Here is a 14,457-nt window from a genome sequence, read left to right on the forward strand (position 1 = left end):
ACATTTACAAGTGGTGTGAATGCTTTTTTTTAAAACATCTGAACAGTGGGGAAAAAAATACTTAAGATATATATACCTCTATACTAAGCCTTTTAAAAACTTATTTTTTCCTTAGTCTACAATTTTAAGTTTTATAATATTGGAAAATTCATTTTACTGTATTAAGACTAGTAGAGAACCAAGTTTTTCTACATTTATGCTTTGAAACTACTCCTTTATTTGTGACCAGGAGAAAGTTTTAACCTATTTAGTAGCTCGGTTTTCTCATTCTAGGTCTTCAGAAGACTACAGACTATATGAATCTTTATATGTATAAATGCTGTATAAAGCAATATATCAGGGACAATGTTAATTTAATATGTTTAATGGTTGTTCTACAGATTTCCTTTGCTCGCTTTTTGGTCCTTTAAAGCAAAGTTCTTTGTAATGATCCATAGTTACTTTCAAGTCTGTACCTCACTTATTCTTTAGGCAATTTTGTTTAATTTATCAAATTGTTTTCTTTATTGTATTTCTTAACCAAGTCACTGAAATCACTGACATAAAAATCACATTACTGTGTCTTGGGCACACACAAAAAAAAAAGAAAAAAGGAAAAAGAAAATTGTTCTATTTATCACCACCTCCAAATATATTACATGCAAACATAAGATAGTCACATGACTAACAAGGGAATGATAGTACACTATCTATAAAAAGAAACCCACAACCAATGAAATATATTTCAAACCCTCCTCTTACCTGGAAATGCATATTTCTCTTACTTGTTGAGGTGTCAATGCAAAAATAAAAAACTTCTCTTGTGATCTCTGAATACTGCTCTGAACTGGGGAGAAAAAAATACAATGAAAGATGACCTTTCAATAAAATTCTGATTATTATAAAAAAGTCCATAATAGCCAGACAGTACAGTACCTACAAAATTCTTAAGACTATTTACTACTGAAATGCACTAACAAAGAAGTGACCGAAATGAAAGTAATTCATGGTGGAAAAGGGTAAAAATCTTTGAAAAGGTGTATAGAAGAAATTTTTTCTTCAATTATTCTTCATCCTAGAAGTAGAGGGCTACAACATTCATAATATAGACTCCTTCCAAGTAGTAATATTTCAATTATCTATAATGCCATCTAATGAAAATAATCACAAGTTATAGAACAAAATTGGCAGGAAACAAATGGTCATAGAAACTGGAATTCTATTCATTAGAAGTCTCTGGTGTCTAATTTGATTGCATTTTGCAGGGAGCACGCCTTGAGGGAGTGATAGAAAGCCCCCACTCCTTAAATTCCACTAATGCAGTTATTAACACATACAGCAAACCAACAACAAGGTCTGAACTATTGTTTCAATGCTAACAGTGAAAGATTGATCAGAGATACTAAATTTTTTTTAAACCCCTTACCTTCCATCTTGGAGTCAATACTGTGTATTGGCTCCAAGGCAGAGAGTGGTAAGGGCTAGGCAATGGGGGTCAAGTGACTTGCCCAGGGTCACACAGCTGGAAGTGTCTGAGGCCAGATTTAAACCCAGGACCTCCTGTCTCTAGATCTGGCTCTCAATTCATTGAGCTACCCGGCTGCCCCCAGAGATACTAAGTTTTTTGACATAGTAATTGATATAGAAGAAATCTGTTTAGGATTCCAAGAACTGTTTTGAAACACATTTTATTGCAGCTAATAAAAAGAGAAAATTCTAAATGTGGATGCTACAAAGGACTCTAAAGAATGCAAAAACAAAATGCTGTTCTGAAGCTAGATTTGGCACAGTGAGCAAAGAACTGGGCCTGGAATTGGGAAGACCAGAGTTCAAATTCTACCCTTTGGGGTTTGCTGATTGCTAATTGTATAACTCTGGGCAAGTCTATCTAGGTTTCCTCAAATGAAAAAATGGGGATAATAACAGCAAATTTATCTAAAATCTAAATATCTAAAGGTCATGAGGATCAAATGAGATAATATTTTGTAAAGTGCTTAGCTGTGCCTGGCACATAGTAAGTATTTATTTCTGTTCCCTTCTCTCCCCCTCCCCACCAACTCTCTTCCTAGTCCTATAATAGAGCCCAAAAGAAGGAAAGCTATATGGAAAACAGCACAGGATGACAACTTCTGTACCCAACAAAATAAGAAATCAGGAACAAGTATGTAACAGCAATCATAAACTAAACCACAAACAACTAAATCATTCAGCAAGAAGACCTAGGTTCAAATACCACACAAATCTAGCTACAATAGCCTAGAAAAATCATTTCACTGCTTTATGACTCAGTGTCTTCATTTATAAAATGAGAGAGTTGAACTTGATGATCTTTAAGGTCTACTCTGGTCTCTTCATTTCAATATGAAACTATCATAAAGCACATCACATTTTCCGCAGATATATTATTCTAAACGAGAGTTGCATTCTTGAGAACCAAGACTCAACATCACTCAGGCAAGGATGTGACCAAAAAATGTTTATTTTAATACCAAGAATACTACTAGAACTTCTCTTAGTGAAGAGGATATGCTTGTAAGTTCTACCGAACACATATCTCTATACCATATTCATTGATACAAGAAGCAGGGCAACTAGGTGGTTCAGTGCATAGAATCAGGCCTGGAGTCAGTAAGTTCTAGGTTCAAATCTGGCCTTGACACTTCCTTGCTTTGTGACCCTGGGCAAGTCATTTAACCCAATTGCCTAGCCGTTACCTTACCTCAACCCTTACATTCTGCCTTGGAATAGATATTTAGTATCAATTCTAAGACAAAAGGTATGAGTTAATAATACCAAGGAGCTGAATTCTAGATCTAAAAACTTAGCAGGAGTACCCTTAACCAGACAGAACACAAGTTGAAATACAACTCTAAAGAAGATGACATTTTATTTAACTTATCAGATGGTGTTCATTATCTGTTCCTTTTAAAATCTTTCTCTCCTCCCCCTTTCTGCAAAAAAAAAAAAAAAAACACGTATATACACATTATGTATACAATATGTGCATCGTATAAAGGGACAGGTCTGGACCAGAAATTTCATTAGTATAGAGCACTCTTGGGTAAAAAAGCATCCAAAGCAGATTGGAACCTTATCTACAATTAAGTCTAGAGCATTGGGAGATTTTTGTATGTAGGCATATATATGTACAGGATATATACATCTATAAGTATATGTATATATACTATATAAAAGTGATGTGCGTGTACACATGCATGTGCCTATACCTAAATACTTTCTTCTCTCTAGGTTTTCAGGACACCCTTCTTTCCTGATTTTCTTTCTACCTATATATAACTGCTCCTCTCATTCATGCACTCTAAACACAGATGTGCTTTAAAGCTTCTGTCCTGGACCCTCTTCTCTTCTCCCTCTATTAAATTTCACTTGGTGATCTTGAAAGCTCCCATCAATTTAATTACCATCTCTATGTTAACAATTTTCAAGTCTACCTTATCAAACACAAACCTCTACCCATCTTTATGTCCTGTATTTTAATCTGCCTTTGGACATCTTAAACTCAACATGTCTGAAATAGAACTTGCTATCTTTTCCCCTAAACCCTCCATACCCTCTTATGATCCCTATTACTGTAAAGAGCTGAGGCTTGCAACTTATATGTCATCTCCAACTCCTCTCTCTCTCGCCTCATATCCAATGTTGCTGAAAACCTGTCACTTTCACCTTTGCAACATCACTCCAATATGTCCCCTCCTCTCCTGCCACTGCCACTACTCAGGTGCAGGCCCAAATCACTCATGCCTGGACTATTGCAACGGACACCCACCTGCTGGTAGGGGCCAGCCTGCCTTAGGTATCTCCCCACTGCAGAAAGTCTATCCTCTATTTGGCCACCAAAATGATTTTCCTAAAGCACAGGTCAACACCCTACCAGAAAAAACCCCAGTGGCTCCCAGTCATCTTCAGAATCAAATAGAAAATGCTCTATTTGACACTTAAAGTCCTTTTTAAACTAGTCTTTCCTTCCTTTCCAATCTTCTTATATATGTATTACTCCCCACCATAAAATCTGATTCAGTAACATTGGTCTCCTGCCTGTTTCCCAAACTAGACACTCCAATCTTTCAGATCCAGGGACTTCTTCCACACCTAGTATGGTACCCTTCCTTATTTATGCCTACTAGTAGGCTTCAGATCTCAATTTAAATCCCATCTTCAATAGGAAGGCTCCTTTTCTAATTCCTCTTAATTCTAATGCCTTCTCCTATTTGTCCTGTATAAAACATGTTTGTATGCATTTATTTTGCTTTCTACCTCTCCCATTTGATTCTAAGTTTTTTTCTTTCTTTTTTTCCTTTTTATCTATTAAACCCTTTCCTTCTGTCTTAAAAACAAAACTGTGGATTAGTTCCAAGGCAGAAGAGCAGTGAAGACTAGGCAATGGGGGTTAAGTGACTACAGTAGGATCACAAAGCTGGAGGGTCAGATTTAGACCCTGTCTCTAGGCCTAAGAGTTAATCTACCTTTTTCTGTATTCCTAGAGCTTAGCACAAGGTCTGGCATATAGTTAAGTGAATACTACATATTTAATGAATATGTGAACATATAGATAGATAGATAGATAGATAGATAGATAGATAGATAGATAGAAATGTAAATATAGTTCTAAACAACTCTCAATGATAGAGAAGGTGCTTTAGTAAAAGGAGTTTCCTCACCACTCTATACCAATAAAATTTCAGGTCCAGATCAAACTCCACATATAAAATATTAAATGTACATCAATCAAATGCTAAACATGACCTAAAACACATTTATTATCCATAAATAAAAATTCAACATCTAGTTAATAATTGTCTTCTTGGAATTTAAGAGGAATTTTGAGGAATAATCATACTTTTAAAATTTGTGGTAGAATAGTCATGGTAAAAAAAAAATCAATAATTCTGAGGATAATCATGGTTAAATTTCCTAAGGAAACCCTCATAAATTTGAATAAATGCCCTTTGTTTCCCTCTCAAACAGAATTCCTCAAAGCTATAGACACTTTGGTGAATTACTCTACTAATAGCAGTCCTGGAGAGAGCTTAATTAGGCATTTTGGTCCTCTCATTAGAGCTATAGTGATAGTAAGATTCAGAATGTGGTACAGAAGATGTCCATCAGCACTTTTGCCAAATGTTTCTCTTTGTTACAAGGAAGAGTTCAAAATAGAGAGGAAGGGAAAATGACTGTGGTATAACACAAAAGGAAATAATAAAAACTAAAATAAAAAATATATTATTTCCTTATAGCAAACAGATTCAAAATCATTTCACTGACCTTGGAGCTGCAAAGTAGCAGATAGATTCATGGGATTATAGACTTAACAGGAGAAGGGGTCTCAGAGGTTACTCAATCCAATTCCTTAATTTTACAGAAAAGGAAATTGAAGCCAGCAAGGTGAAGTAACTTGCAGAGGCTCACACAGCTAATAAGTGAGACTGAGTCTTCCTGTCTCCAAATCTTTTGCTCGTCACTACACCATACTAATATTTTTCTCCAATGAAAAAAAGCAAGGGGAATATATTTTATTTTATATAGTTGACTAAACATGTTCCTTCTTTGTTAAGAATTCTCTAACCACTTTATTCACTCATGAGTGTAAATGCCAATTTTCGGAGCCAATAATGGTTATTGTTCCATTAAATAATTTTTGTCACCCTAATAGAAACAAGTATCTAAATTGAAATTTATCTGCTAAGGGAACAAGACACAAAGGAAAGGCATAGAAACCAATTTTACTTCACTAACACACAATCTTCCTAACATAGTTCACACATTTATTAAGAGAAGCTAATGTTAACCAGCACCCCTTCCTATAATTCAGAAGAGCAATGAACTAAAAGACTCAGCACACTCAAACAGGTGTACCACTTACTAGTGGTTCTCAGAAGCAGCCAGTTATGGAATAAATGACATCCTTACAGGATGATGTGAGCTACTACCCCTATATTATAACTACAAACCACAGAACATAATCCTATTACACAAGTTTGATTTAACGCTATCCCTTTTAAAATTTCCAATGGCTTCTAAGATACAAGTCCTAATTCCTAAGCTTTTTTCAAGACTCAATAAAAGGGTTTCATCTTGCCTTTTCAGCATCATCTTATAATACTGTCCCTTGTGTATAATACAATCTAACAAAGCTTATCGCTTATCTTGGAATACAATTTTTGCCCACTCCCCATTTCCATTCCTATTTCCTTTTATTAACATACTACAATCACAATAATTCCTCTTTCACGAAATATATTTGTAACAGGATCTTTCCCCATAATGTCATTCAAGTGATTCATTATTCTAATGTATTTAAACAATATCCAAGTATAAGAAGTCATTTCTTTGCTTTGGAGAAGAGTGGGACTAAGGTTGTAGAATAACGTATTTGTGGGCATTTTGGTTTGCTTTTGCCAGACTATGATTTTAAAAATAAAGACAAGAAAACCTCTTTGTTTGAAGTATACAGGTCTCCAGTTCAGGTCCAAGCTGGAGTGAGGAATTTAGAAATCATATTTAGAGATGACTGTTAATGGTATTGGAGTGGATGAAAACTTGGGGGAACTATATAACACCCAGTTTATATACCTAATTTCTGCTTCAGGGGTTCTCAAAAATTTTAGAGCAGTCAAAATTTATTTTTCTCCCTTCAGTAATGTCGTTCCCCCCCCCCAATTACATGCATAAAACAAATTTTAGCATTCATTTTATAACATTTTGAATTCCACATCCTCTCTCCCCCTACATCTAACCTCTCCCTTCCCCGAGACCACAAGCAATTTGATATTGGTTATACATATAGCAATAAAAATTTAAACAAAACATCAGCATGATTATAGCAGTAAAATACTTTCAAGTGCCAATTACTATTTATACCAAATAATACAAATTTCTTTAATAATACTTTCCAATCATTTGTATTCAATTTTTAACATTACAAAAAAGAATTACTTTTTTGCTAATGATAAAAATTTACAACTGTAAGCAACAGTGAAGAATAGTAATTTCATGCCATCTCCACATTTAAGCCACAATAATTCAGCTTCTGCTCTTGAAAATGCCAATTCACACAAATATATGGACACAATAGAGGGGAATAAGTTATGAAAATTTTGAAATAGCAGGAAACTTTCAATTAGCCCAAAAGTGAAGAAAAGATTTATAATCCTGCCTCTTAAAGTTAAAGGAGCAGCTAGGAGCCTCAGTGCACAGAGAGCTAGGCCTGGAGATAAGAGGTTCTGGATTCAAATATGACCTCAGATACTTCCTAGTTATGTGATCCTGGGTAAGTCAAAGTCAGTCACTTAACCTCCATTGCCTAGCCCTTACCTCTAGTCTGCCTTGGATTTGTATTGTATGGACTCCAAGACAGAAGGTAAGGTTGTTTTGTTTTGTTTTTTAAATAAATAAGCAAAACAAGAGATACTTCTGTTAACTACTAAGAACTCAATGTCTCTTTGGTCAGGGCACTGTCATTGCTTGAAGATAATACGATTTTCATTTCTGTCTCTAAGGCTACACTTGTGTTGTTTTCTGCATATAAAATGTAGCCCCTTGTACTTTCAACATAACCAAATCCTAGTTATCCTTCAAGGTCCAGATCACACATAAATTAAGTCTTTCTTCAACAAGTATTACATACTTCTATGGTGTTTTATCATAACAACTCTCTGAGGCGGACTATGCAATATGTTCTTTTCGGCCAGGCTTGTAGTAAGGTTCGATATTGTTGAGAGTTCCAGGTAAAAGTCCTTCAACCAAAGGAAACTGTAAACTTTTCTATAACTTCATCTCAGAAATGGAAACTGGGGGCACCCAAATTAAAGTAGCTTAGCAAAAAAATCACATAGCTAGAAAAAAGCATAGCCTGACTCAAATTTAGATTTTTCCAAGACTTATATTCTGTCATGGTGCTTCAAATTCAAAGACAGTATCAATAAGAGCCTCCAAATCTCAGAGCTATCCTCCTTTTCTGAACTTCTAACCAAACTTGGTCTATACCTACTTTTTATAACAATTCTAACAAGTTTAAATGCATCACAATGGCAAATGATTAAAAATTGTGATCCTAAAATTACAAACTAGAAATTAACAAAATATGACCTGATTTAAACCCAAGGCCTCTCATCTCAACTCCAGGGTTTGAGCTTTCTCCACTGTGCTACCTAGATGCCCAGATTATGAGAAGTTTTTAAATGGCTACATATCAAAATTTCTCAACTCAAACACTGAGGGTAAATATTTCTGAAAAAGCATGCTACAAAAGATAAGTCTTCTGCCTTATTATATAAAGGCAAAGAGCTTTAGGAACAAAGCACTGAAAGTAGTCTTCCCTTTGTAACTTAAAGTGAGAGTGTGTGTATACACATATATGTATTTGCATATATGTAAACAGACACAAATATATCACCACTAAGCTTTTTTTTTTTTTAATGTCCTTACCTTGCATTTTGGAATCAATAGGCATTTGAGTGGTAAGGGCTAGGCAATGAGGGTTAAGTGACCTGCCCAGGGTCACACAACTGGGAAGTGTCTGAGGCCAATTTGAACCTAGGACCTTCCATCTCTAGGCCTGGCTATCAATCCACAGAGCCCTGTGGCCCACAATCCACCTGCCCCCATCACTAAGTTTTTCTGCTAGTAAAACCTTTATCAAAATTTCATTTTGAAGATATTTTATCCTTTTCCTTTAAACTAACTTACTTTGAGGGATAGGAAAGAGTTATAGTTTTTAGCTAAATGTAAAATGTAAAAAAAATTTTTTTAATTTCCAAGGTTATAAAATGCCTTTTACCAACTCAAAAATATTTACAAAATTACTAAATTTTTCAATGACATTGTCCAGCACGAAATAACCCTGAAATTTTTTTTTTCTAAGTCAAATCAAGGAATAAACAATGTGATTTTAATCTGTACAACTGAATGTGTTTTTGGATCATGGGGCTAACAAGCAAAACTTTTACAAAAGGATGAGAAAATGACATTACACAAATAAAATCCAAGTTAGAATGTGACAAAAACATAATAAAAATGATCAGTCAAGTAGTAGGGAAAAAGCCCTACAATTAACCTACACATTAACTGTTTGATATAATAGCAACTAATGAGTCACTGGGACAGGAACACTAATCAGTAGCTGACAGCTTAGTCTATTTAATTTCTGACCAAAAGAAATAACACTTACCTAAACTTGTAGGTTTGATAAGAACATCAAGAACATCATAGAAGGGAAGGCTTTTCAGCTGAACATCAGGGTGGACAGGAGGAATTGGGGGAGATGGCTGCTGCATCTCAAATGAAGGCTTAGTATCTTGGAGGAGCACTGAGCCAACAGGAGAGGAAGGAGACTGAGGTGTTACCGAAGTAGAAGGCAATGAGTGGATCCCAGCAACAGTCAAGTCAGACTCCACAGGTGATGAGCTACTGTCCAAATTGAAAACTGATGGTTTTATTGTGGACAAATCTGAAAGACCTTCAATTGTTCGTGGGTAACGCCGTCTGTAAAGTTCTCTGATTTTAATCTGAACTGCTGGGCTACAGCCACTCTTCAATAAATGCAAAGCCCTCATCAGGAGGTCATGCTTGCGTCCACTTTTATTACGTCCAGCAAAGCCTAACAATACTTGTAGTTCAGAAACCCGAAAACTAGAAACCATATTCTAAAACAGAAAAAAAGAAAAAAATTCATGAGCCAATAGTCCCTTCTCATGAAAACAAAAATGCTACATACAAAATACAATGTAGTCTGGTTTATCTTCTAGAACATTATTAACCAGCATTTTCACACACCCACTACATGACAATCACTACTTTTATAGTGATTCTAAGGAATTAAAAAGATCTTGAAGTACCTCCTAAATCAGAGCTAAATTAAATTGAATTCTGTATTATTTTAACAAAATCATCTTTATTAAAAGTTCTTTAAAAACTGGCAATCCATAACAGGATACTCATTCAATGAACATTTATTAAGATATGAATGTCAGGCAGCAGGGATACATAAACAAAATTAAAATAGTCCATGCCCTTAGCGAGTTTATAATCTAGGGGTGAAAATAGCTTGTATATAGCTAAGTAAATGCTAAAAAAATTCAAAGTTTTGAAGAAAGCTACAGATTGTAAGAGACAAAAGGTGAAAAGGGAATATAGTTAAGGGATGTGAGGCGGTCTATGTAAAGAAAGAAATGAGATTGAGTGCAATGTAAGGAAAACAGGAAGTAATGATATTATAAACCATATTATCTAATTAAAAAAAGATTATTATCCAATTATCTAAGAAAACTAAGCTTGTTTATATTTATTTAGTAGCTACAAAATTTCTCTCCAATTCAAGTATTACCAAAACTTTATCTTCTTAATCATTCAATCAGGCCTAGAGATGGGAAGTCCTAGGTTCACATCTGACCACAGACACTTCCTAGCTATGTGACCTTCGGCAAGTCACTTAACCCCCCTTGCCTAGCCCTCACCATTCTTCTGCCTTGGAACCAATACATAGTATTGATTCTGAGAAGGTATGGGTTTTAAAAAAAAAAGCATTCCCTAATTCTCTGCCAATGTATCAATATGCAATGGAGGTTGATTTTAAGAAGCTATAACAGTGGAGCGTAACTTCCAGCTGAGTCGTTGAATCAAGGTGGAAAGCCTTCAAATCTATGGGTGGAATAACAAATGTGGACCCAGGGATGATCTATATATAGGTTTGTCTCCAAAAACTTAAGATTGGAGAAATTTCTCATTAGAAAAAGGTAAGTCAGAAAAGGAATTCTTTAGGCTATCTACAAAGTCAGGAGTAAGGTAGAAGGAAATATACACACTGATCAAATCAAAGACTTTTTAAAGTATTCAATTAAGTACCTTTCACAATTATGGCTAAGATAAAGGTGAGATAAAATAGACAACTTTTCATGAAATCGAACAGTATCTGCATGAAAGGCATTGCAGGTAGGGTAAAGAAAATAGTTCACTAGAAAAATCTTAGCATCAAATCCAAGATTTGTACCATAGATTACCATAAATATATATATAGGCAAGTGGTCAAAGGAAACAAAAGAAAAATTTCAAACTATTGACATGAAAGATTGCTGCAAATTGTTAATAGTAAAAGAATATTAAGTTAGAAGAAGTCTAAAGTTTCATCTCGAGCAATTGACAAGAGAACAAAAGGCTGAAATAATCAACAGTGCTGGGACTATGGGAAGACAGGCCTATTAAAACCCTGCTGGTGTGGGGGCAGGTAGGTGGCTCAGTAGATTGAGAGCCAGGCCTAGAGATGGGAGGTCCTAGGTGCAAGCCTAGCCTCAAAGACACTTCCCAGCTGTGTGACCCTGAGGAAGTCACTTAACCCTCATTGCCTAGCCCTTACCACTCTTCTGCCTTGGAGCCAATACATAGTATTGACTCCAATAACAAATTAACTAATTAACAAATTTATTATAAAAAAGTAATTAATTATTTAATTGAAATTAAAGAACTCTGCTGGTGGTTTGAGAACTGGTAGAATGGGGAGGGGAGGGTGACTAAACTGTTCATACCCTTGATTCAAACCACTGTGAAACATCTATCTCAAGGACATCAAAAACAGAAAGAAAAAGTCTACATTATAACAAAATATCAGTACTTTTTGTGGTATCAAAGAACTGAAAACAAAAAATGTCCATCGATTGGAGAATAGTTAAATAATGGTACATAAAATTAATGGAATAGTATTGGAAAAAAACAAATACAAAGAATTCATAGAAACATGGATCTCTTTAAGTGTAAAGTCTATATGACTTTCATCTTTAAGCATTATATGACTTTCTATATAGAGAGAAAAAGATTCAGAAGGCATTCAAAGCAATCCTTTACGAAAGAAAAGGTAAGTAAATACAATCTCTGGGCAGCATACTACTTGAAGAGTCAATCAATTTCTCAGACATTAAAGGGTCAATGGGCAAGCAACACCCCAAAATATTTATTTTTCAAAGGCTATCTAAAATACAGTGATAATGAAAGACTCCATTATTGGCAATGCAGTGATCCTGAACAACTCTGAGGGATCAAGGAGAAAGAACACTATTCACATTCAGAGGAAAAACTGTGGAAGTAGAAACACCATAGAAAAACAACTGCTTGATTACATGGATCAAGGGGGATATGATTAGGGATATAGACTCTAAATGATCATCCTAGTGCAAACATCAACAAACATGGAAATAGGTTCTGAACAAGTGAGATTGTACATCGGCTACAGGAAAGGTGAGTGGTGGGGAGGGAGGGAAAGAATATGATTCTTGTAACCAAAGAATAATTTTCTAAATTGATGAAATAAAAATAAAATTTTAAAAATTTCTAAAAAAAATTAAATTAAATACAGAATGACTTGAGTTTGAAAGGGACTATGTATTATCCTATGGAAAAGTTTTATCAGAATGTTAGGGTAGCCCTACTGATAATTCCACCCACATTCAGTTCACAGAGTAAGCAAATGGGTAACTAAGTACTTTACATGATTATGATTCTGTATCTATTTATGGGTTCCTTTGAGTCCTCTAGGTCTCCTGCATTTTCTATGAGGTAAAAGAGACTAGGGTTAGGAATGCTTTTAAGCCACATACCCTGAATATACTAGATTTTCCTGGAGCAGCTCAAGGTAGGGGCAATGAACTAGAGATGATCCTCCTGAGCAAAAGCCCCTAATTCACTTAAGCTCAAAGTTACATAATGGCTATCTCCATGCTCAATTGATGTTCACTTAGAACCACTGAACTTTGGCCTTCAAAGTTCTGAATCAGTAGTTGCTTCTACAAATAGCATCTCAGCTTAGAAAAGGCCCCTAGGATTTATGGCTCTTTGCAGAAGCCTTTTCATCACCATCTAGAGCCCTTTCCCTTCTCCCGACTCTTCCCTCCCAACAACAGCATTATTCTAGTTTGGATTTTGAAACAACATAACACTCGAATAAAGAGGTGAGACTATATCATAAGAACTATGCTCAATCTAGGGTTCCATAGTTTAGAAAGCACACTGATGAGCTGAAGAACTTAAAAAGAAAAATCACCAGGATGGTAAAGGACCTTGATTGCATGCTATAAGAAGTCAGTTGAAGAAACTGGAAACGTTTGGCCTGAAGAATAGAAGACTCAGGAGGGACGTGACAGCTTTCTTCAGGATCTGAAGAATTGTCTTGTGGAAAATTTGACTGTGTGACTTCAGAGGGAAGAATTGGACAATGGATGGAAGTTGCAGAGGAAATTTTAGGCCTCTTGGGAAAAACTTCCTAACAATCAAAACTATCCAAAAGTACAATGAAGAGTCTATAGAGGAGGATATCTTTAAACAAAAGATGGATAACAACACATTGGGTATTGAAATAATGATCCTAATAATGATGTTGATGATGATAATATTGAGGTTTATTTGATTCCTCAGTAACCCTCAATGAAGTAAGGATGATGCCTCCCTCACTGGGACCAGTAAGCTGTAAAGCCCTCCAAAACAGTGGTTGATAAGCAGGTGAAAATCAGGATTTATTTTATAACAAAGGAAGGAGTAGGAAGTAGGATTAAGGAATAGGGGTTCCTTAGCTCTAAGGAAATCTCTCACTAGCTTCCCCCTCCTATAATTCCCTCACGGGAATTTCTTCATCTTCTCTGTCCCTAAGCCCTGACCTATCTCTGGCTAAGATCCCTGAAACTCACTAGCTACACCTAAAGCTAATTAATCCTCCCAGGCTGGTTCATACTATGAAACAGTTCTCCAAATATAGTCAGGATTGAACACTTGATGTCTGAGTTCAACCTAGCTGGACCTGGCTGGAGTTTGCCTCAGGCCTCACCAATATTGTCATTGCTTAGTTCAGGCTCTCTGTTCTCAGATTTTCTGTGGATTAATGTTCTCAGCAGACAGTACATCACAGCAGAGAGGACTTCAAAGCACGTTGATTTCACTTCAATGTAGGTTTTATCCAAGCAGGAACAAAAATAAGGTATCTTAACTCTCCTCAACTCCAGTGAACAGGAAGCCAAAACCTCCAGTCGTCTCAAGAGACAGGAAATCAAGAGGTCCCAGCTAGGCAATTGATGTCTCCTCAAATACTCTCTTCTGAGTTCAAGAATCCAGAATTATTTGGTTCCTGGCATGCAGCTAGCTCTTCTTCCTGTAAAACTCTTTCCTTGCTTATATTTCACCCATTCCTCTCTCTTTCCCTCTAACAATACACTATAGTGAAGATTTTTCTTCTTGCGCAGGTTAGATCCCTTATGACTTTGAAATTCTATGATTCTGCAAGTCCAAATTCAATACCAAATTGTGTGTGTATGTATAAAACCACTCCAAATTATTTCCAGAAAAGTAGTATAATTACTGATTTAACAATTTTACCACAATTGGAATATTCTAAAGAAAAACTTTAGTATGTAACATGTTAAAGGGATTTCCTTAATCTTTCCCTGTCTCCTTAAGAAGCTAGAGAGCAGGATTTCTAAGTAGGTC

The 14,457-nt window shown here is 35.6% G+C and overlaps 1 protein-coding gene across 4 annotated transcripts in view; it reads right to left on the bottom strand.

Moving 5' to 3' along the window:
• PIAS2 (protein inhibitor of activated STAT 2) overlaps positions 1 to 14,457 on the bottom strand; it is a 94,185-nt gene that overhangs the window by 57,667 nt on the left and 22,061 nt on the right. For all 4 annotated transcript variants that reach the window (XR_001628527.2, XM_001371527.5, XM_007486635.3 and 1 more), the window contains exons 2-3: positions 9,167 to 9,641; positions 742 to 826 (exon numbers count right to left, since the gene is read on the bottom strand). Coding sequence is in view for 3 of the 4 variants with exons in the window: in XM_001371527.5 (XP_001371564.3) it covers positions 742 to 826; positions 9,167 to 9,641 (560 nt within the window). In the remaining variant the exon portion in view is untranslated. The remainder of the gene's footprint in view (positions 1 to 741; positions 827 to 9,166; positions 9,642 to 14,457) is intronic.

Source organism: Monodelphis domestica, chromosome 3, assembly GCF_027887165.1.
Source record: "Monodelphis domestica isolate mMonDom1 chromosome 3, mMonDom1.pri, whole genome shotgun sequence".
In the NCBI taxonomy this organism is placed as follows: domain Eukaryota; kingdom Metazoa; phylum Chordata; class Mammalia; order Didelphimorphia; family Didelphidae; genus Monodelphis; species Monodelphis domestica.